General features: G+C 42.0%; 1 protein-coding gene across 1 annotated transcript; it reads right to left on the bottom strand.

The window, feature by feature from the left end:
• Positions 1-1262: 1262 nt before the first annotated feature.
• Positions 1263-23836, bottom strand: MTURN (maturin, neural progenitor differentiation regulator homolog). The gene is made up of 3 exons (XM_073333293.1): positions 23373-23836; positions 13905-14027; positions 1263-7853 (listed from the first exon to the last, which is right to left on the bottom strand). Exons 1-3 carry the CDS (start codon positions 23532-23534, stop codon positions 7743-7745), a joined length of 396 nt encoding a protein of 131 aa, XP_073189394.1. The 5' UTR covers positions 23535-23836; the 3' UTR covers positions 1263-7742.
• Positions 23837-25205: the final 1369 nt, after the last annotated feature.

Here is a 25205-nt window from a genome sequence, read left to right as displayed (position 1 = left end):
TGCAAGTTATGTAGTATTTGTCAATTGCTGGGGCCAAGTGACAAACGTACAAGCAAAATCTTTCTCTGATGCAGGAGGTGAAATATGAAGACTTGTAGGACAAGAGTGTTTGTTGTTGTGGGCTTTTTAAAAGGGTGTATGGATCTGCGTAGATGGCATGCTTTTATGAGGTTTCCTTTTGCTGCAATTGTGGTTGATGATGGAGGTGGGGCGAGCAGGGGCGAGTTTTGCAATTTGTAGGCTACCGCTGGCACAAACTCTAAAGGAATTTTCCTCATCACAAAGCTAAATTTATCATGTCACTGGAATAGCCTTGGCTCTCTTTTACTGACATGGAAGAGGGAGTGTCCCAGACAGTTGTGCTGAAGCCCTGTGCCTCCTGAAGAGCTGTCTGAAACTCACAGAGACAAGGTGGTTGAGGTAGTATCTTTTATTGGACCAACTTCTGTGGATGAGAGAGACAAGCCTTTGAGTTTACACTAAGCTCTTCTTCAGGTCTGGGATCCAGTCTCCTGCCTGATCCACAAAGGGTGGACACCTTGCCCCCAATGGGAATGGTTCAGGATTCTCCACTGAGCATCCAATGACATTTCCCCCTTAAATGGTGTCCCCTGTTGAAGGGAACAATTCCAGCCACGGAACTTATCAAAACAATATGTAGAGTGTTAAAGTTAAATGCCTGTTCTTCCACAGACAGAAAATTATTTCAACAGAGTGAATGACGGTGGATTCGCTAGACTGGCACAGTAGTCTTCCAAACAAATCTGGGTATAGTACGCCGATTTCACAGTTGCATTTAAAAGTGCAGTGTACAGGCATATCAATGGACAAGTATTACCATTTTCATTTTAGACAGAATGGATAACTTCCTAATTTCCACAAGACAGAGGACTTGTTAGGTGCTCAACCAAAGCCTGCAGGGCAACAGCAACTCATATTAGGACAGCAAAACTACTGCCTCATGTTGTCAATGTTAAGATTTGCTAGTGATCCGTTCAGCTGAAAACAGCTGATAGTCCTGAATTCTGCCCTCCCAAGACACAGCTTGATCTGTAGGGTTTAGAACTAAATCTCACACAGTGCCTTACATTTGCAAATATTGTATCTGTTCCACCACACACCGATGCTGCACAGAAAATATTAAGCTCGAACCCAGCCCCTTCCCCCTCTCACAGCATGTTCTTTGAGTTGTATACTCTGTCCTGGAACCGCTTTCTAGCATTATTTCACTCACAGAGAAAAGAATCCAGAAGTCATCAAAGTTTGGTAAGCTCTTTAATGGCAAGCTACATTGTTGGATTTGATGCCTAGGTGTCGGGGAGAAAAAGTAGGAATGGAAGAATAGACAGGGTTCCATTAAAAGTTCACACCTTTTAAAGCATTTAACAAAAGGGCAACATCTTTTGGCAACCCATTTCACAGCTTTGTAGTCACAAACAGAGACAAATCTTCCAGCAAGAAAATGAGAAAAACCACATTAAAAACAGTTTTGCATGGCAAATGGCTCGTTACTTCTGCTTGATATGTTGCTGGCTGGATTGAGCCCAACATTGGTAGAGTAAAACTTGACAACAAAAATTGATTTAGACCGAACTCCAGCTCTGACATTTATTCCCCTACTCCTTAAAGACGAAAGTAGACATCCTTTACATGCAATGTCACCACACATCTTTGTCTACATAAATAACAGTATGTCAGTACAGAAAGGGAATTTCAAAAGCTCAAAGTATGTTACATGAAACCGCTGTAGCTTTTCTGTGGTCAGTACTGGCTAGCTCAAAGAATTTTTTCTACAGACAAATGAACACCACTTGTGATACTCTATACGTGCCTGCTTACAACTGAGCTCTGATTGGTGAGGCAATGTTACATGGCTTTATTTAAACTTGAGCTTGTAATAACGGAGCTGCACCTTTACGCATAATACCCTTTAGAAATAATAAAACAGGTGATGTTAAAAAATCCCAACTTAATGCATTTGACCGACAATTTAGCACACTGAACTTGTCATTGTAGGTAGGGCTCTTAAACAAATCTCCTCCTACAGAGTTCAATGTGGCATCTGCCATGGATATCAGATCCCAACAATGCAATTTAGTAAATTTCAGACAAAGTCTGATTAAAATCCTAAAAGGGGCAGTTTCTGGTTTCAGAGAGGACTCAATATTTAGGTATTGAGGAACTCTAGGGAGAATGATCTGTCTCATTGTGTGTTTTTATTGTAATAACCCCCTTTGGAAATTTAGGTCCCAATCTTACACCTTCACTCCCAATGACTTCAGGGAATCCACCCACACAGAGCCTGTTAGGATTTAACAACTTCACTTCTCTCAGTCACTCCTGCCTAGTAATCAGGGACCATGGTTTTCCAACTGGGAACTCATATTGCAGAAGTGGGTTGGAAGAGAAGGGCTTTGCCAGATTTAAAAATCAAACAATAAAATGTCCCCCTTTGTTCAGCACAATTCAGAACAGAGTACACAGACACTGGATACAATGTGCCTGCTTCCTTAGCCACTCAATCTTCAGAGCTGGACCCCCCAGGCTGAGCTGGATTTTCAAGTGACTAGTGATTTCAGATGCCTTTGTTTTTGGGTGCCCAAGATGACACATCTTGAAGGGACATGATTTTGAGAGGTTGGGTGTTCAGCATTTCTTGGAAATCAAGCCTCATTAAGATGTCTCAGTCCGGACACCCAAAATCACTAGTCACTTATGATCAAACCTTGACCAGTGTGCTTCAGTCTTGGGTCCTGGTACAACATTACTAAAAGTACTCTTTATTGAGAGAAATTGGACAGCTATTCAATGTTTATGTGAAACAACAGCCATCTGCAAACTATTTTGACTGTAATGGACCCTTGGGATGGCTTTTCACAGCTTATTAAGAAGTAACCACAGCTGGGTCTGGAAATGCCACAAGCCACTTTGCTGCAGAACACCTTCCCCACTCCTGCTCCCCTGACTCAAGCAGCATGTCCTGCTACACAGGGTGAAATCGCAATAGTATGTGCGCAGGCCACTGATAAAGGAAATCTAGCTACAATTACTTTCAGCAAAAACTGCATTTTATGAGCTTACAAATTTCAAAGGCACAGAGCTACCCAAGGGGGGAGTGGGGTGGGGAGGGGACTGACTAGCTGAGAAATAATATGGGATAGGGCTCGCGATTTGGACAGGACGGTCCTGAGAGATTCAAGTTACTGATTATGACCATGTGTGGTGGGGTTGTTAGTCCCCACATCTGTGTTCGTGAACACAGAATTGCAGAATTTAGTTTGTCTCTAAAATGAGTTGCCTGTATCCAGATCAAGCTCTTTGGGGTCTTTTTGTTCTGTGTTTGGACAGCTCCTAGCAAAATGGGGTCCTGGCCCCTGGCTGGAGCTCCTATGCTACCACAATACAAATAATAAATAACAATGCCAGGAAAAAAGGTTTCTGAGGCCTGGTCTACACTTAAGATTTAGGTCAACATAGCTATAGCGCTCAGGGATGTGAAAAACCCACACCGCTGAGCCCAGGTCAGCGTAGCTATGAACCCCCCGTTAGAATGCTTCGGTCCGCCTTCCTAGCGCCACTCGGGGCGGTGGACTTCCTACAGTGATGGAAAAAGCCTATCCACCAACATAGGAAGCACCTACACTATCATGCTATGGTGGCATAGCTACTACAGCACATCTGTGTCACTACCGCGCCTGTAGTGTTGACATGCCCAAAGTTAATCTTTTCTCCATCCTCCCCTTGTCACCCCCACATGTTTATCAATCATTATGCTAATTTCAACCTACACAGAACTACACCCCCGACTTTGAGACCTTATAGGAACATGTCGCAGTTTCTCTATGGACTACATGGGACCCAGAAGCAGACTGCTTGGAGCTAGGTCTAAGATTTCTCAGCAATCCTGGCATTTTCCTGAAAGACGCCATTTTACTCTCTTGCCTGGCACCACCCTCACCCCACCAAAACGTAAGTTGTAATGTTTATAAAACGTATTCATTTTTTCCTGACGTTCCACCTATTTCTGAATCTCCTCAAACAGGACTCTGCTCATTGCAAAAGTGCAACTTGGATTCCAAAGCGCCCAGTCTGAGAGTCTGATACATTAATATTTAGTTAGAAAATCAAATCTACACATGGAAAAAAGGACTGGTTTTGCCCATTCTTTTTTACTGTCTTTTCACCAACATTCTGCTTTGAGGACGGGCAATAATAAAATACTTATCACCTTTCATCCCTAGATCGGAAAAGCTCTTGATATGGGTGAGTAAATGTGACTATCACCCTCATTTTACAGATTGGGAAACTGAAGTACAAGAGATTTTTCAAAGGAAAATATAGGAGTTAGGCACCCATTTCCCAACGAATTTCACCAGGATCTGGATTTATAACTCTCGCAGGCTCCCCTGAAAACCCTAGTGACTCACCTAAAGTCAAGAGTGAATCAGTGGCAAGCTGATAAGAAACACCAGATTCCCTGACTCAGGCTCCCTCCCTGCAAGCACTTACCCACGTTGTGTTTGCAGGACTGGGATCTCAGAAGGGCTATCCACCAGGCCATGCCTCCTCCTTTAAATTACTGGGTAAGTGGCTAATAATTCCAACTCAGACAAGGGAAGTGAGAAGGAAAAAATAATAATAAAAAGTGTGGAACCCTTGTGGTTCCACTAGATAATTCAGCATTTCTTGGATTGTTTGATAAATAAGAAACAATACCATAACAACACAGAAATGGATATGGTCAAAGTCTAAGAAACCAATATTTTTTTATAAAATACATTCTATATTAATGCTCATTTAACATTTAATACACATGTAAATTTATATTTTATCCTCTCTATATAAAATTCCAGTTTATTTTAAATGGTGCATGGTAGTAGCCTGACCTAGCAGTGCCTCAACATGCTCAGTTCCCAGCAAAATCAATGGGAGACAAGGGGGTTCAGCACTTTGCAGGACTAGGCCCTTTCAGGAGCCTGATCTTCAGTCCTTATTTGGGCAAAACTCTTGCTGGCTTCAATGGGAGTTTAGTGGGAGTGAAAGCTGCAGACTAGGACCCTAGGCAAGTTGCAGAAGTCACTCACATGGTATATGATGTTCAAAATAAAAACAAATCAATGAATACAGGAAATAATATATCTATCTTTATAATTTACAGCTTCATGTTTGCTTATAACCATATTAATGATCCACTGCTCATTTGCAGATCAGAGTCAATCAAAATGCAGGCAAAGGTGGCAAAGTGCAGAACACATCACAACTCCATTGTATGTAGTTCACAAGGGCTGGATCCTCCAGCCTTCACTCACTCAAGTAGCTCTTACTCACAGAAATAGTCCCATTGTAGTCAAACGGCCTGATTCTCATTTGCATTAAGGCTCCTACAAATTACATCTATACCCATGTTAGAGCAGTGCGAAGGGGCCTTAGTGTAAGGGAGAACCAGAAGCTGTGTGCACAGTCATTTGTACCTGTAAAAAATCGGTCTAAATGGTTAGCAAATCAGAATGGCAGTATTTTATACCCACCTTGTATAGGTGCAAACAATGCATTGCTTTAGGTTTTACGCAGAGGAAAATCAGCCCCAAAAGGTCTATTTGTATGATCAAAGGATCAGTGCCTAAGGAAGTAACCCCCAAAAGGCTCCTCTGAAGGACGCCCCTGTGTAAAGTTATGACAAGTCTCTTTTAGATGGAAAGGAAAGAAAAACTTGGGTACTTAAAGCAAGGATGGAAACCACTGGTATTACACTTTATTTTGGTAAGCAAAAAGCCTATTACTGCTGTACAGTGTTATACAATGAACTGGCACAGTTCTCACACCACTAGTCCATAGAAAATGTGTTGCGACTATCATATTTATGCCTGCATGCCAAGAGAATGTACAAAGTTTCATTAAGTTTGGTTTCTTGTCTATTTAGTGATATTCTTAAACTCAGACTTTTACAGTGTTGCAGACACTTCTGTGCATATTCAAATACCATTTTCCATCCTGGTTACAGAAAGTTTTGCCTCTGTTAGAAAATTAAGCTTTATGCATCCCCTAAGCCTTCACCAGACACACAAATCACCAAGAAAATTAACTCTTTAACTCGCCTTTAAAACAATTTCCTTTACAAACATATCCAGTAGGAGATACTGCTAATAACAGGGTTTTTAAAAGGGTGTCAGTTGTTTCTGAGAGTTGTCCAAGCATTTTCTCTTCACTCAGTGTTAATTTTTATAAAGCTAATGCTGCATTAAAGGGCTCTGAAGTTTGAGACCTACATTTTGTGTTTTTAAAAAAGTTGTCTAAAAACAGTCAATTAGAAATACTTTTTTCGACAGTGGAAAACTGCTGTACGAGAATGGAATCCCTTCTTTTCTTACATTTTCAGAATAAAAGGTGAGTAAATAAAGAGGCTGTGTGTCTTCACCATCTGATACTCACTTGGGAGTCATTTACACCTGGGAAAATGAGGTGTAAAATACTATGGGTCTTACTTTAATTTATACTAAAACCCCTTTCCACCACTCTGGCGGACAGGTCATCAGCTGATGGAAACTGTCATCATTCCATTGGCAATTGACACCAGCCGAGGACCCACCCTAGACAATGTAAAGGGACCTTAAAGTGGGCATAAATTACATCTGTGCTCCCTTCAAGACCTTTTTACACATCGAGAACAATGTAAAGGGACCTCAGTGAGCATAAGAATCAGGCCCTACCATTCTGGTTTGGTAGCATTTTACACCCACTTTGACAAGTATGCTACATAAGGTACAAGACACTGAAGAACAAGGCCCAGTGTGAAGAAGGATTCCATTATAATTTAAAGAGCCAGGTGCTGGTTTACACCTTTAGGGCTTCAAAGTTAAGTTGCACTTTAATTCAGGATGCTGCAAGATTTGAATAAAGTTGTTGTTTTATTAAAGCCAGTGAAGCTAAAGGTTGATTTTCGTGCAGGAGGAGAATACACAATGGAAATTTTTAAATTAATTTAATTTCTATTAAACCAGCATTTGGCTTTGGAACAGATGGCATCAAAGTACCAATGTGTATCACGACGTGCACTGATCACACAAATGTCCTAATTATGCCCAGTGATTAACCCAGCACCTGTACATTCAGGTGGTGTTAAGAAACACTAAAATGTGCTGCACAAGCATTTATCTGAATTTTGTCCCTCCTAAGTAATTATTTGTGTTCAATCTTTATCTGCACTTCTGCAATATTAACCACTATGAAACTAGTGTTTTACAGGCATAATCTCTCACAGTTTGATATTCTGATTGGTAGTACAGCAAAAAAAATATAATAAAAATAAAAAATAATTGTTGAATTAAAACTAAAAGTGCAGATTGCATTTATTCTCTGCATTCATTTTCCTCCATAGGGTCATATGTGAGTACTTCACACACTATCCAACAGTTCCTACATTCAAAGTACTCTACATTCATGTCAGTGAATGTTATTCTCAAACATGAGTCAAAGAGACAGTCAGCGACAAAACTAGTTCTAAATTAATGATGGCAGAATGCTACCAAGACAACTCCATAGAAACCCCACTGAAACAGGAGTGAAATTCAGGTCACTTCTTAGCAAAGCTCATCACAGAGATATTTATGTTTTTATTATTTTTTTTAAACTTTGATTCTGGGAGCCACATTTCCCATGTGATGCGCTAATTCAAAAATGCTAATGCAGGAGCACATGACCCCACCTGGTACCAACAGATTAAAATCTTTTAATTCCTCAGATAATTACTGCTGGCTGACACCCATTTGTTGGTGATCGGCTTCTGGTTCCTCCTCTTCCACGTCTGCGTTATACTCTTCAAATGCATCATCATCGACATCTGGAAGCCCCAGTAACTATTTTAAAGAAGAGAAAATGGGAAAGTGTAACCATCAGTGGCAAAGATCCAACTGATGCCATGTTGCCAATTCTTGCAAATTTACCATGTGTCTTGCCCCGATATTTGGCTTTTTTCTGAAAGCCCCTGAGTCACGAGGTTATGAGAGAATCTCTGCTTTCTTTCTTTTTTTAAAGTAAATTTCCAGTCCTCATGGTTGCATAGAAAAGCTTCATGTGAACCAAGTGCACCCTAAAGGCTCAGAAACCAGCAGACAAATAAAAGTATCCACAAATATTGTGTTGGGGGGGAGGGGTAGGAGGAGAGACACCTTATGATCTTTATGCCAGTCATGATTTTTGAGGCCTGAAATGCATGATTTTTGAATGCTTACGGTTGGCAATACAACTGATGCTCTAAATTCAAAAGGTCCCTGTGTAGTATACTTAAGCTCTAGTTAACTCAGTTTAAAATTCTCCATTTGCATTGCATTCAATAACCCTACAAGACGATCACACTTATTCCTTTTGCACCAAAAAGGAAACCATTCTATCCCACTAACACAGGAATGACGAGAGTGCAGCTTGCTGAGTTAGATGGGGTAGCCATAGGTGCTAAAGCCCTAAAAAGACCAGAAGATCTCAGCATTCAATTGCTTCATCTTGAACTATTCACCCTCTCAATCAAGCTGGAGCATTTTATGCTGAATTCAGTAGTCTTACCAGGAGATAGCTGCATATTAAAATCAACGTTGGCCACAATCCTCTCAAATTTCTACAAATTAGATTTAGGCTCCTGACAAAGTACCAATTAGGACTGTCAAGCGATTAAAAAAAATCAATCATGATTAATACCGTTTAAATTTTTTTGATGTTTTCTATATTTTCAAATATATTGGGACTGAGTGGACTTGTAGGATCTAAAGTTTTACATTGTTTTGTTTTTTAGTGCAGTTATGTAACAAAAAACCTGCATTTGTAAGTTATACTTTCATGATCAAGAGATTGCACTACAGTACTTGTATGAGGTGAACTGAAAAATACTATTCTTTTATTTTTACAGTGCAAATATTTGTAATAAAAAATAATATAAAGTGAGCACTGTACACTTTGTATTCTGTGTTGTAATTAAAATAGATATATTTGAAAATACAGAAAACATCAAAAATATTTAATACATTTCAATTGGTATTCTATTGTTTAATAGTACGATTAATCGCAATTAATTTTTTAACCGCAATTAATTTTTTTGAGTTAATCGCGTGAGTTAACTGCAATTAATCAACAGCCCTAGTACCAATACATCTCTCATCTGGGCAAAGTTTGGATGCCTCAGCTCTATAATGTTTCAGATCACTGTAATGGCAACTGTTTGTTTTAGAAGGTGGAGAAACTATTTGAACTTTTCCCTCTTCCTTCAAAAAGAGATTGGCAAGCCAATGAAATTCAGGAATACATAAGCATATCCCACTCAAAACAGTACATCTGCTTTGAAAATCTCATACCAGACCCCTCACAAAACTTACATAAATGGCTACTAATATCTGCAAAGCAAAATCATATGCTAAGCCTTATTGGTAATACTCGGTATTTAGCCTGCTAAGACTGAAAGAGCAACCACAGACTCACGCTGCACCTTCCTTAGAGAGGGATTCAGCTGTTGTCTCACAGAAGGGACAAAAACAACTGTCTCCACCAGGAGAGGGAAATTTTTATACAGGGATATGAAAATTACAAGGCCAACTTTTAAAAATGTGCATTAGTTTGTTATATTTTTGTATTCAAAACTATTCAATGGACAAAAGGACAATATCCAGCTGTGGCCTTTGGGCCCGGTGAAGCTCATGGTTTTTGGGCCCACCATCCCTTGATCTGTAGGAAAATTAATCACATAAATGAGAATCTTAACCTTCATTTTGAGGGTGAGGGGAGTTTCTAGCTCTTTGCCTTCAAAATTAGCATAAGAAGGGTAATGAGATATAAACATATCATGAGGGTCAAAAAGGACAAACAACAGGGAGAGAGTCGGGGGACCTACAGATCACACACACGCTGTACTAGTTATGTAAAATTAATCAGTTAAGTGAGGAGTCTACTCCAAAGAAGCATCTTGCTAGTCCTCTCTGAAATCCTTAGGGGATTAAATCCACGGACGTTAGGTACCTAAATACCTCTAAGGATCTGGGACTAAGTGGTTTAGGAGCCTAATTGCCATTTTCAAACGTGACTTGGATAGTTAGGTGCCAAAGTCCCTTTACGTTCAATGGTAGCTACACGTCTACATCACATAGCGCCTTTGGAAAATTTTATCCTTTGTTATTATTTATACTGCAGTAGCAACCAAAGGGCCCAATCAGGATCTGGGCCCAAAGCACTAGGCAACATACAAGCATTTAGGAAGACCCAGTCCCTGCCTTGGAGTGTTTACAAAGAAACAGAGGGAGAGTGGGGCAAAGTGATCAGGCTCATGGCAGCCACAGCACATTAGCGTCATGTCATTTTTCTTTTAAACACATCAGTTTTATATATCTGTCTTATTTATATTATAAAAATCTTGGTTTTAGTGTGTTGGGGGGGAATTGTGGGTTGAAGTGGGGGAAGAAGAGAAGGCTGGAACAAGAGAGGGGAATGGATAAAAGGAGAGAGAAAATGAGGAGGCAAGCAGCAGAACAGGATAGAAGAGAGAGGAGGAAAAATAGAGGAGGGACAGAAGCCTAATGGGCATGGAGAGCTAGGCCAGCCAGCTGAAGGAGTGCACCAGGAAGAGATGGGCTGGATGAAGGAAGACCAACAAGCAATCACAATACAGCAAATGATGAGAAAACAATCCAGAGTTTATTTATTCATTCAGTCCATGCTATTCATCTATGAGGGATTTTGGGATGCAGTGGGTCGATCTCTGAGCCTTACATAAGATTGAAGGCCATGAGCATATCAGCTTTTACATAGAAAATGTCCTACTTGTATTTAGTCTTTCATACTGAAAGTACCACACATTGTCGGAGGACTTGAATTTGCAGAAAGATGTTGCTGGTACATCTAACCAGAGAAAAGTAACAGCCATTTGTATTTAGGGTATATGATTCAGTTGTAAATAAATGCTTTGGGTAGGGACTATGTTCCTGGGATTTTTTTTTTATCTTGTATATTTTAACTAGTGCAAAGTGTCTTGTACACTCATGGTGGTATCTAAATAATCCATTAGTTTGTAAACAGCAGACGTGGGGGAAGGTGATAATGTATTTAATCAAAATCTAACAAACAAATATTAAAATATGTCTATATATGGCTTAAGAAATAAAAATGATTCTACTCTGAAAATAATGTGGATGCATTAATTCTTTCACATCAGGAATCGATGGTCAGACAAAAAGATAGGTGCTTAGAACTACCAGCATAGATGCTTCACAACCTGTATTCAGGAACTAAAACGGCATAGTAGAAACAGGTATGTTTGAGGAGATGAGACAAGAATGCAGAACACCAAAAAAGTGACGAGTTTTGTGGGGATTTTATTATTTATTTGATTTTTTGCTCGGAAGAGTCTAAAGAAACTCAATTTAGTCTATCCAGGAGAAAGTTAACAGTGACTTGATCACAGTCTATAAGTATATGGGGAAGAGATTTCTGGTAATTTGATCTAGCAAAAAAGGCATAATAAGATCCAATGGTTGGAAACTGAAATTAGACTAATTCAGACTAGGAATAAGGAGAAAGTTTTTCATCTCACACATGTATTGAATAGCTGAGAACATAAAATTGAAGGGAGCATTTTGAACAGTAGTGATCAGTCAGTAACTTATTTCCAGGGGCTAATTATCTAGGGATGTGGTCGATTTTCCGCCAAATGAAGCCTTTAAATCAAGATTGGATATCTTTTTTAAAGATACACTGTAGCTAAACCAGAATTTATGGGCTTTATGCAGGAATTACTCTGTGAAACCCTACAGCTTGTGTTACATAGGAGGTCAGACTAGATTATCACAATGGTCTTTTCTGGCCTTAGAATATATTACCTTTCATTTCTTCAGTTTAAGAGTGACTTAATTTGGTTTATTTTAAACCAATTCTTAATAGACTTAAGCTAAACTTAAATAAACCTGATTTAAACAGAAACAAGAATGTCCAAACTGGGGTTTGCATAAACTGGGGTTTGCATCAGTTTAATTTGGTTTGAAACCACTCCTTTAGTTAAACCACTGGAACTTTCTTATGTAGACAAGGCCTTAAACTACATTGAGGGAAGGAAAATCTCTCTCAAGGGCTGGACATTGTTCTGGGAAGTGTATTTTTATATATTTACCATAATTAGAGTAGCTGCATAGATGGATCAAATTTCCAGTCCCTTCTAAGAAAAGTGTGCATGGGCTTTATTCACCTCCACTCTCTAGATGGATTTTTTTAAACTAAGTTATTTCATTTTTTAAACTAAGTTATTTCACAGTTGCCAGTGAAATTGGCAGTTGGCCTTTTAAGGTTGCAACACAGAGTAAATGAGGCCCAGTATTTCATAGGCACACTCCTGGCCACTTGCCTTTTGTATTAAACTCTTTGGATAAAGTTTAGTCCTCATGATCAGCTGGTCAAAATATCATCAAAAAAAGTTAGAAGAATTGTCTAAAATTTTTCATTTTTCATCAAATGTTCAAAAACATAACCAGCTTCGCTTACTGACATGATCTAAGCAGACATAGTGAAAGCACATGACTCTGCCAATAAACCCCTACTCCTCTTTATGACACTCCAGATATTCCAGTCCTAGGTCACTCAAGAGAAGAGGCTGACAATATGCTGTATTATGTGGTGGTTTAGCAAGACCAATGTCTAGTCGGGACTATGCTGAGACCACCAAATTCTCCTCAGTTTGACAAAAGCCACGTTTTAATATCGGTCTCTGGCAGCAGATGGCTAGTACAGTAACATGAGGCATCTTAGCCCTATACATCTCGGCGCTATATAAGGACTGATGAGCAAAATATAACAAAACAAAAACAAACAAAAAAGTCAAACTATTACTGTTCCACTCACTTGCTGAGATGCTATCCTGAGCTATCTCAAATATCAGGTGACCTCAAGGTTAAATATGAACTTAGTTTGAAACAAAAAACTGTATTTCCCTCCACCTCCCCAAACTGTATTTGCTTTATACAGATCCTTGAAAAACTCCCAAATTCCAGTGCCAGGAAATGATTCTGCCACCAAGTCCTACATAGTTTTGTAGCACATGGGACCCCAGTAACGAGCGAGTGCAGAAATAATGAGGAATCGGTCAACGCTACGCTCAGCTGATGCGGCAACTCATGGTGTCGGACACCATCAGGTGGTCAAGGGACATCTACATAGAACACACCACTGGACATCAGCAATACCAGGAGCGATGAGCTGGAGTGCTGATGAGAAGTGCAGTCAGGCAAGTAACAAATACTTTCCTCATGGACTGTATTTTCTAAATGGACATCCTATCCTAATTCTCAATTACTGAGGGACTATCTCCACTCATGGATATATTTTGCTTTCCACAACCAAATCTCTGTACAACTTTTCATGAGTGATGTACCCGAGTATTCGGATTCTAATATCTAAACTGTATTGTTATATCTATTCACCTAAATTTGGGTTATTACTGATTATGTACTCTATGTATCATATGACTTTTAAAAACTAACTATATTGTGGATAATCTAAGCACTATACCCAAATGTACAGACACTTTTCCCAACCTATGTATTATATAATTTTTTTAACATTAGCTTTAATAAAATTTTTAATTCCATTCTTCATACTCAGTGCTGGATCATGTACAATTCATCATCAGGGTGGGGTGCCAGCTTGACTGGCTGAGACATCAGTTTGCTTCCCACCACAGCAGGGAATCTCAATTTGTCAAATGAGAAGCTAGAAATAAAAAGGCATCTGATTTACAAGAACAAGTTCCCTATACTCACTGTTAGCCTGTTTGAGCTATTTGACTGGACAAATAAGTCATTGTGAAAAATCTGTCTTGTTCTCAATGACACATTTTATTAAAATCACAACTATAGTAAATATATAGAAGTAAAACATGCACTTACAGGCCTGAAAGATTTGAAGACTTTTTCCAGTATTTCATGGAGGGTCTTTTTACCACAGGAAGAGATGTAGTCCTGTGCCAACTGCAGGAAAGGTAAGCAGTCCTCACTTTCACTCCACACATGCTAAAAGACAATAGCAATGAAAGAAAGAACAGGAGTTAATAGGAATTCATATGGACTTTTTCTTATGATTTTATAAGGTGATATGGTTTAAAGATGTACTGGACTGCAATTTAAATTTGTACTAGGGATACGGATATTACATTACTTCAGGAACTGGGTATGGTCCCACATTTTTAAAGCAGCCTCCAGAGATACAACTTGGTTGCATTAGCACAATATACCAGGAGATAGAGAAAACGATGAAGGCTTGAAAATAAATTAGAAAATACACCATTCATGATTGAACCAGGGTGGGGAATCAGAATGTCCCAAATACACATTGCCTCGTGTATATCATTTTACAAGTAACGGTGCTTTTGTTTAACATCAGCCCTGCAAACTCAGCTTGGGATCTGAAAGTCAAGATGAGGTTTTTCCTTCTTATGCATCATCCGCAGTAATAATGCCCCCAGGTTGTTTGACCCTGTAAATGGAATTTGGTAAACAACTCTGCTGATGATGCACAAGAAGAAATGACCCACCTTGATTATCATACACATTGTAAGGAGAGTGATCACTTCAGATAAGCTATTACCAACAGGAGAGTGGGGGGGGAGAAAACCTGGATTTGTGCTGGAAATGGCCCACCTCGATTATCATACACATTGTAAGCTGTCCTATCTCAGGGCCTCTCCTTCTGCCCCTCCACCCCCACGAACATGATACAGTTCTCTGGTACCTAGAATCCTATTTTCGACGTCTCCGACTCAAGGAATATTTCCAACATACCTCTGAACAACATACTAATCCACAGAGACCTCCCTACCAACACTACAAAAAGAAGGATTCTAGATGGACTCCTCCTGAAGGTTGAAACAGCAGACTGGACTTCTACATAGAGTGCTTCCGCCGACGTGCACGGGCTGAAATTGTGGAAAAGCAGCATCACTTGCCCCATAACCTCAGCCGTGCGGAACACAATGCCATCCACAGCCTCAGAAACAACTCTGACATCATAATCAAAAAGGCTGACAAAGGAGGTGCTGTTGTCATCATGAATAGGTCGGAATATGAACAAGAGGCTGCTCGGCAGCTCTCCAACACCACTTTCTACAAGCCATTACCCTCTGATCCCACTGAGAGTTACCAAAAGAAACTACAGCATTTGCTCAAGAAACTCCCTGAAAAAGAACAAGATCAAATCTGCACAGACACACCCCTGGAACCCCGACCTGGGATATTCTATCTACTACCCAAGATCCATAAACCTGGAAATCCTGGGCGCCCCATCATCTCAGGCATTGGCACCCTGACAGCAGGATTGTCTGGCTATGTAGACTCCCTCCTCAGGCCCTACGCTACCAGCAGTCCCAGCTACCTTCGAGACACCACTGACTTCCTGAGGAAACTACAATCCATTGGTGATCTTCCTGATAACACCATCCTGGCCACTATGGATGTAGAAGCCCTCTACAACAACATTCCACACAAAGATGGACTACAAGCCGTCAAGAACACTATCCCCGATAATGTCACGGCTAACCTGGTGGCTGAAATTTGTGACTTTGTCTTTACCCATAACTATTTTACATTTGGGGACAATGTATACCTTCAGATCAGCAGCACTGCTATGGGCACCCGCATGGCACCACAGTATGCCAACATTTTTATGGCTGACTTAGAACAACGCTTCCTCAGCTCTCGTCCCCTAACGCTCCTACTCCACTTGCACTATATTGATGACATCTTCATCATCTGGACCCATGGAAAAGAAGCCCTTGAGGAATTCTACCATGATATCAACAATTTCCATCCCACCATCAACCTCAGCCTGGTCCGGTCCACACAAGAGATCCACTTCCTGGACACTACAGTGCTAATAAAACGATGGTCACATAAACACCAACCTATACCAGAAACCTACTGACTGCTATTCCTACCTACATGCCTCCAGCTTTCACCCTGACCACACCACACGATCCATCGTCTACAGCCAAGCTCTGCGATACAACCGCATTTGCTCCAACCCCTCAGACAGAGACAAACACCTACAAGATCTCTATCAAGCATTCTTACAACTAAAATACCCACCTGCGGAAGTGAAGAAACAGATTGATAGAGTCAGAAGAGTTTCCAGAAGTCACCTACTACAGGACAGGCCTAACAAAGAAAATAACAGAACGCCACTAGCCGTCACCTTCAGCCCCCAACTAAAACCCCTCCAATGCATTATTAAGGATCTACAACCTATCCTGAAGGATGACCCAACACTCTCACAAATCCTGGGAGACAGGCCAGTCCTTGCCTACAGACAGCCCCCCAACCTGAAGCAAATACTCACCAGCAACCACAAACCACACAACAGAACCACTAACCCAGGAACCTATCCTTGCAACAAAGCCTGTTGCCAACTGTGCCCACATATCTATTCAGGGGACACCATCACAGGGCCTAATAACATCAGCCACACTATCAGAGGCTCGTTCACCTACACATCCACCAATGTGATATATGCCATCATGTGCAAGCAATGCCCCTCTGCCATGTACATTGGTCAAACTGGACAGTCTCTACATAAAAGAATAAATGGACACAAATCAGATGTCAAGAATTATAACATTCATAAACCAGTCGGAGAACACTTCAATCTCTCTGGTCACGAGATTACAGACATGAAAGTTGCAATTCTTCAACAAAAAAACTTCAAATCCAGACTCCAGCGAGAAACTGTTGAATTGGAATTCATTCACATTGTAAGGAGAGTGGTCACTTTAGATAAGCTATTGCCAGCAGGAGAGTGCGGTGGGGGAGGTATTTTTTCATGCTTTGTGTGTATAAAAGATCTTCTACACTTTCCACAGTATGCATCCGATGAAGTGAGCTGTAGCTCACGAAAGCTTATGCTCAACTAAATTGGTTAGTCTCTAAGGTGCCACAAGTACTCCTTTTCTTATCGTAAGGAGAGCGATCACTTTAGATAAGCTATTACCAGCAGGAGAGTGGGGTGGGGGGACAGAAAACCTTTTGTAGTGATAAAAACTACAGTATAAAACTGTAAAAACTGTAGTATAAAAACATCTTATGTATTTTCCACAGTATGCATCCGATGAAGTGAGCTGTAGCTCACGAAAGCTTATGCTCAAATAAATTGGTTAGTCTCTAAGGTGCCACAAGTACTCCTTTTCTTTTTGTGAATACAGACTAACAAGGCTGTTACTCTGAAACCAATCTTGAGTATGTCCATGGAGTACTCTGACCTGCCCCACAGCCTGGTTCTATGAAACTCCACGCCTCCAACCTTTCCTGTAACCCCTGCATATTCTGCCAATACAATGTTGTTTGAAAAAGACTGCATGCAAGGGCTGATGAAAGCCTTAAAACAGGGACATGACTTGCATTGAAGTGCTGGGTGAAAACACTGATCACAGGATGCTTTCTGAATGCCTCTCTCACTGAGATTCTAACGACAGAAGCATAACACTACAGGGAAAGCTAGATGCTACATCTTCTCTTACTTTCCCCCCAAAGTACTGGGCATCTAATGTATCTGTTAGTACATGAACAGTAGGCTACACTTAATAAGGGTACAGTAGAAACTCTGAAATTAACCTAATATTAAGGAAAGAGTAAGAATCAAAAAATGTCTCAACCCATAACATGCAAACTTATTTCCTAGTCAGCAGAAATTAGCCGACATGAATTAAGTTCCACATTTCTCCAATTAAGAGATTGCAAAGCATCAGCTAAGCTACCTCTTTAAAAAGAAAAATTATAACTACCTTTGTACTAACCTCACTTGACCTACATTTTCTTTGATGCCTGTTACAGTTTACAAAAGTAGTGTGTTTCTGAAGTGAAATTTCTGCCAATACATGCAAAAATGGCCCCTTCCTACTGAGCAGATTTGCTTCTGGTATTTGTCCAGAGTCATACCTGCCCATTTTAGTGACAAAAATATGTTTTTACAGGGAAATGTAATCCCGTGTAACCTCACAATGCTATTTTTTTTACAGTCAGAGTCCCACCACATTTTAAACTCCACTGTGAATTTATCAGCATTTGCTCAAAATAAACTGGTCTTGTGCACGAGGGAAAACTCAAGCAAATTACTCATCAGAAAATCTTTTAGTCTTCAAAGAGGGATTTTTTTTACATAGTGTAAAGCAATAAGCAATTAAGGCTTCCAGCAATTTCCACATCTACGGGAGATTTAAAATTTTGGTTGTAGCAACAAATGTATTATGGAAGGTCGTAAGTGTCATCAGTAAGCATCTCATGTGGGAAAGGCTTGCTTTCCTCTACCAAAAGAAAACATGAAAGTATTATCATGATATCTTTAATAAAGCTGCACCTACAGTCTTTTCTGCAAGTTTAGTACTGATGCATGAAGCAATTTAAGGATTTGAATCTAAAGTCTGATTCACGTGTCTCCAAAAGACCCAGTAAATGGAATTTTTGTCTTTCACAATAAGATAAATGAAAATTGATGATTCAGCTCTTGCTTTGGAAGTTATAGCAGGACTTAAAAACTGCACACACTGAGGATGCTTTTGTTGAGAAACCCACTAAATATCTGCAATCTCTTTGCAGTAGGGAAAACAGCCTGCTGGTAAGCTGGGGTAAGAGAGTTTAATTATGGCAGAGCAATAAGGAAAAGGTAAACCTCATGCTCCAGATAAGTTGTTTTCAGGCTAGACCTATTTTGCTCCTGGTTGCTTTGTGTTAACACAAAAGCACACAGCTACTAATTTCAACCTCAGCTGACCCAGGATCAAGGTTGAAATATTTAATTCAGCATCTGTGCATATCTTTGGAATCTTTGGAAAGCAAGGCTGAAGCAGTTCATTGTATAGCGCTTGAAGATTTTTCCGTTCAGTCTTTAGCTGGTTCAGCAATATTAAACAATATTTATGGATCATTTTTTTCCAAAATCTACCTGTTGAGCATGTTAGTAAAGTATTTTATCTTTACTGAGGTAATTTTGGTGATGAAGAGTATTCAGACTAGTTGATTCTATACTAACATGTATTAGAGGAAATGATGTAATAAGGTAACGCAAAATTGGTGCTTGTAGTATCATTTAGTATGAATACTAGAAATAACAAAGTGACAACAGAGAATACATAATATAAAGAATAATTTATTCCACCCTCACCCATACTGGGTAAGGTTATATAGCAAATCCAGCAAAGTATTTGGGGGCCACTATAACCTATAAAAACAGAGATTAAGGCCCAGATGTTAAAGTTACTTAAGCACCTAAAGTACAGATAGATGCCAAGTGGAGTTAGGCACCTCAAGTGCTTTTGAAGATCCCACGAGGTACCTATCTGCATTGTAAGGCACCTAAATACTTCTTAAAATCTAGCCGTAAGAGATCTTCTCATGTAATTAAAACTATGCAATACTGGAGTTCTCAAATATTTTCATAGTGTGAACATAAGTGATCTCTCACCTGCCATCCATCTCCACCCTCTGACAAACAGAGGCTAGACACACCATTCCTTACCCATCCTGGCTAATAGCTATTAATGGACTTAACCTCCATGAATTTATCTAGTTCTCTTTTAAACCCTGTTTTCATCCTAGCCTTCACAGCCTCCTCAGGCAAGGAGTTCCACGGGTTGACTGTGCACTGTGGGAAGAACTTCCTTTTATTTGTTTTAAACCTGCTGCCCATTAATTTCATTTGGTGGCCCCTAGTTCTTATGTTATGAAAACAAGTAAATAACTTTTCCTTATTCACTTTCTCCACACCACTCATGATTTTATATACCTCTATCATATCCCCCCTTAGTCTCCTCTTTTCCAAGCTGAAAAGTCCCAGCCTCTTTAATCTCTCCTCATATGGGACCTGTTCCAAACCCCTAATCATTTTAGTTGCCCTTTTCTGAACCTTTTCTAATGCCGGTGAACCACATCTTAACAGAGATCACTTTATGGACCACATCCTTTGCATTCACAATCACACAACATTCCCCTGGCAACTACAGCAATTGCTTAAGTGGAAAAGTAATATTAGGAAAGTATTTAATATATTTTTACCTTCTTTTAATGTAATTCAGCAGTTGCAAACTAGGAGGAATCACCTATACTCATTGACTAGCCAGTTCTCTCTAGACTGCTAGCAAGTGCTTTGTGGGCCACAGTTTGGGGAATTTCTGATTTAACACAATAAAAAAATTATTCTCCCCCGCCTATTTCTCATCTACCCCCTGCTCTTACTAGTCTTCCTCTTCCTTCTGTCACACTCCTCTAATTAATCATTTCATCCTTCAAAGTTCATGATTTATCACATACATTTCTGGCACCCCCTATGTCAGTGGTACCCAAACTTTTCACGGTCACGCCCCTCCCTTACCCCTATCCTCATCCCCCCACCTTGGGAGCCGGACTCCCTTGGGAGGGGGTGAGGGGGTGGAATACAGACCGGGCTAAGGGGGACAAGGCTGGGGTCACAGCTGGGATTGGGTCTGCGGCCAGGGCTGGGAATAGAGCCACGGCCAGGGGCTGAGGGCGGGAGCAGAACCACAGCTGTGTCCGCGGACAGGTGTGGCTCCTCTCTCTGCCCCAGGCTGGCAATGGAGCTTCGGCTGTAGGTGGGGCAGGAAGCAGGTCTGCAGCTGGGTGCAGAGCCTCGGCCAAAGCTGGGGACGGGTCCTGGAGCCCGGGTCGTGGTCGGAGCAGAGCTTGGGGAAGGGTGGTGCTCCCTCCCGACCCAAGTGGGGGCTGGCTCAGGCCCCACCCCCCCATACATTCCTCTGTACCCCCCAAGGGGAGCACGGCGACAGTTTGGGGACCTCTATGTACTCTGTTGAAGTCTCTTCCTTATTCTGAAATGAACATGTAAAGAAAGGTGATGAAAACACTATGGGCCTGATTCTCATTTATACACTACAAGTACAGATCTGATTTGTTACTCATGCTAGCTAAATTATAGCTAGCATGGGTACGCCTACCTATGCTACAATCGCACCTTCACTTAAAGTGCAGACATGCCCTCTGACCCCTTGACAACACTCTGACAGTGTAAAGAGGCCTCAAAGCATGTAATCACACCATTCTGGCAGTGAAAATGGGCCTGAAAGTTGACGTAAATTAAAGTCAGATCCATTCATGTGGCCAAAGACATAGGAAGGGTCCGTATTGCAAATGAGAATCAGGCCCCATGTTTTTATTGTTTTCTTAAAATGAACTTTAATACACAGTTCCACATATAATTAAAACTGTCTTTGGAACATTTAAAAAAAGAGTCTTCAAAAATGAGTCTGTCAGACTGATGTAATTAATATGGTGAACAGATCATTATAAGTTCTAAGCTGTTATACTAAAGAGACATCATCAACTGAGGAACAATCATTCCTGTCTTTTTGTAAAAGGACTAATGCTAAAAGTACCTCCTGAGGGGACGACAGCTGAAAGAGATTGGAGAGACATAGTTCTCAGTTTTTCTGGTAGCTTTGGGTTTGGGGATGGAGCCTTTCAAACAGAAAAACTGGGAAGAAAAAAGAAAATGTGGTTGTAAAACCACAAAAATTGGCAGGATAGTGCAGGGGCAGGAGTAGGATCTGAAACTACTTACACTTTTGTAGTTTGTTTTTAATTGACTAGATTTCAACTAATGTTGATTATATAACAATATAATACAACACACAAATAAAAAACACATGAGCTTTCTCTGTGATGTAGGATATCATTAGAATCCCTGGACGGAATTATAGTCTTAGCCCAGATCCTGCAATTGGATCTACATGATAGCCAAAAGTGCTATTGACTTCAGTAGGGGTTGGCATGGCCACAGGCACTCACCTGCAGGTGTCCAGTTGAAGGATGTGGCCATTTAGGGCTGGTCCTACAGGGAGCTGTACACGTGCATAGGTGTTTGCAGCATTGGGGTGTCAGGATCCAGTCCTGCAATGGGCAAAGGGCCTCCACAAACTGGCAGAACCCTGACTTTTGTTATACAGTAGCTGGTGGATACATTAGTCCTTCAGTTAAACTCTACATTGTCTCCTGATTTATAATTCTGCAACACCAGCTGCATAATCTGATAAATAAGCATCTTCCGACTGGGTTTTGTGCTCTTTGGGAAAGTCACTTACCTGCACTCTGTCTCCATTTACCCAGCTGTAAAATAGGTTCTTATTGCACCTATCTATCAGAGGTTTTATGAGGGAGAACTTACTAACATTTGCATAGCAGATTGAGGGATGTAAGGTGCTATGAATTAATATGCTATGGTATTTCTTCAATAATGCTAGAAGCCATTTTAAAAATAAAACATTCTCTTAAGAGTACTGAACTAGAGCTGTACAATTTATAAACCCTGCAGTAAAGGTCAGGTTTTTCCATTCAACACTAAGATGTTGGAGTGGGGGGGGGGACACTCTTTCCATCCTGAAGCCATTTTTGTTTCCATCACTGTAGGAACTTGCTGCTGAACTCCAGCAGGCCAGGATGCGCAGGCAACTGAGGCTGCTGGGGAAGGGGGAAAAGGAAAGGCCAACACCTGCCTCCCATCACACTATAAGCAAGATGGGAGTGGGGAAGGATATTTAGGAAACAGTTTCCTGGAGGATCAAGGGTGACTAAGAGTAAATTCACACACCCCTAACCCCAGAGAGGGGATGGGACGCAGGGGGAGGGAGCCCTGTCATTCTGACTCCATTTTATTCTCCACAGTCTCCATTTGCTGCAACAGCAAAGCAGCCCCCCAACCACAGCCTCGGGGGTCAGCGCACTTAGTGGCACGCAAGCCATAAGCAAACCACAGCGCAGGAGCAAGAGGGGGGCCTCAGGCTCCTCCCCATCCTCTGGGGGCCCGCATCCTCACCCAACCCCCAACTCCTCCAGCTCCACAGGGTGGGGCTGCGAAGGGCCCCGCGGCTCCTTGCCCTACCTGGGGCGAGGGCCTCCCTCCATAGGGTGGTGGCTGCTTCCCCACCCCCCGGCAGCCCAGCCCGCCAATGACCACCCACCACCAGACTCCATTTTGCAGCTTTTTGCTACGGGCTGGGAATTCTCTCCCCCCGCCCCCAGCCAAGGGCTCTGCCAGCCCAGCCCCAGGCCCGGCTGGGGCCCGCTCTCCCCGCCCCGGCCGCTGCGGCCGGAGCCCCCCGCCCGCCCCAGCCGCAGGGCAACCGGGCTGCGCCCAGCCCCACACAGCGCGGGGAGGCGGCGCCGGCGGGGCGGGGCGGCGGGTCACTCCCTCTCAACCAGGCCGGCTGCCCGCGGGAGACGGGGGGCGGGGGACCCAGGCGCTCCCCGCGGGGTCCCACCCAAGCAGGCGGGCCGGGGGGAGACGGGGGATAAGGAGCGAGCAGCAGTATGGCGCCTCCTCCCCTCCCCCCCCCCCCAGCTACTTACAAAATTGTCCCCGCAGCCGCTGTCCGGACACAGCACGTAGAAGGAGACGCCGGGGTCGGCGTAGAAATCCATCCTCCGCTCCGTCTCCTCGGTGGCGATGAGCTCGAAGGGGGTGTTGGAGCACCACTTCTCCGCCACGTCCGCCAGCTGCTGGAAAGCCATGCTCGCTGCCTCGCTCCCTGCAGCCGCCGCGCTCCCCACGCGCCCTCGGGGCCTGGCTCCGTCCCGCCCTCCCGCTAGCAAACGGGTGTGGGGAGAGGTCCGGGCTGGGGAGCTCCCGATCCACTTCAGCACCGCGGGCTGCGGCTCCCACTCAGCATTATTTGCTAACTTGCATGTATTGTTTACATGCCGTGTGTACAAGGCGCCCTCCTCCTCCTCCTCTTCCTCCTGCTGCTCCCTGTGCAGCCTGACATTGGCTAAGCGCGGCTGCGTTGTGTGTCTTGTGTGCAGGTCATTTGCGGGTGTGGATAAAAGCTGGATGTGGCCGGCTCCTCCTGGATTCGGCCACAGCCAGGCAATTTTTGGACCCAAGCGCCCCCCATGCCACTGACTGTGTAGAGAACGACAAAGACCAGTTTCTCCGAGGGCATCAAAAAATTCCAGACCCAGGAGCATCCTGGCTGCGAAAAACCATATTTGCCTGTTGGATCCAGCCTGTTTTTGAACCAGACTCCCAAATTCCACTGCATAAATAGAGACTAGATGCTCTGATCCACCTAAAAACTCCAGACCCAGATGCATAGCAGTGCCGCAAAAAGCTGGACTCGGCATCTGAATCTTGCTGGATCCAGCCAATTTTTGCTACCAACTCCCCAAATTCCACTGTCGAAACAGAGACCACATCTTACCGCTTTTGCTCCACAAAGAAAAATCTAGAAACCAAAATTTCTTTGTGTAATGATGCTGCGGGCACTGAGACTCATAGTATGTTCTGTGTTGGCTCCTGCCAAGTTTAGGCCCCCAAACCACAAATTCCATTGTCTAAATAGAGAACGTTACTACTCCTAAGTAAAGCTTGAACCTTCATGCATCCTAGCTCCACAGTATTGCAAGCACTTGGATTCAACATACAGAGCATGACAGATTTTGAACCCAGGACCTCAAGTTATACTGTCAAAAGAATCAGCACACATTGCCACACCAGTAAAAGCAAAAACGATGTATTCTGCCACAAAAACAGCTCTCTACCACTTGGACCAAGCTGTATTTTTGGTCACAACCCCCCAAATTCCAATGCCTAAGTAGAGAACATATGTGGATGTTCCTTCTGCACCTAAAAATTCCAGACCCAGACATATCCTGTGTAAAACACATAACCCCATATCGAACACCTTGACCAGATTTTGTCCTTGAACTCATAAATTCTGAATAAGCTTAACTCAGAACCCTGTTGCTGCTCTGACTCTGTGAGACTAATCTGGGCTTTGATACATCCTTGTACAACATATAACCTGCACCTAAAACCTGCAAGATCCTACAAACATTTTACCTAAATCAACAGCTTCTACCATCTAAACAGAATAAGAGTCAGCACTTCTTTTCTACCCGAAAAATCTGAATCCTGCTATCTCTTAGTTGCAACAGCACTTCAAAAATATATATTAGAATCCTTCCAGATCCTGTCAATTTTTGGCCCCACGCATCAAAAATTTACTTGCAAAAGAGACATAAATTCCACTAACTGGGGCCTGATACAACCTGAAAAATCCAAACATGAATCTGTATCCAGCAAGATCTAGCCCGTTTTTTCCATTAGATTTTCAGAGCTTCATCTTTTATATAGAAAACAAATGTAGGGATCGTTTTACACAAAAAAAATCTGTATCCATT

Source organism: Lepidochelys kempii, chromosome 2 (genome assembly GCF_965140265.1).
Source record: "Lepidochelys kempii isolate rLepKem1 chromosome 2, rLepKem1.hap2, whole genome shotgun sequence".
Classification (NCBI taxonomy): domain Eukaryota; kingdom Metazoa; phylum Chordata; order Testudines; family Cheloniidae; genus Lepidochelys; species Lepidochelys kempii.
Note: the sequence above shows the minus strand (reverse complement) of the source record. Positions and strands in the feature narration are given on the sequence as shown.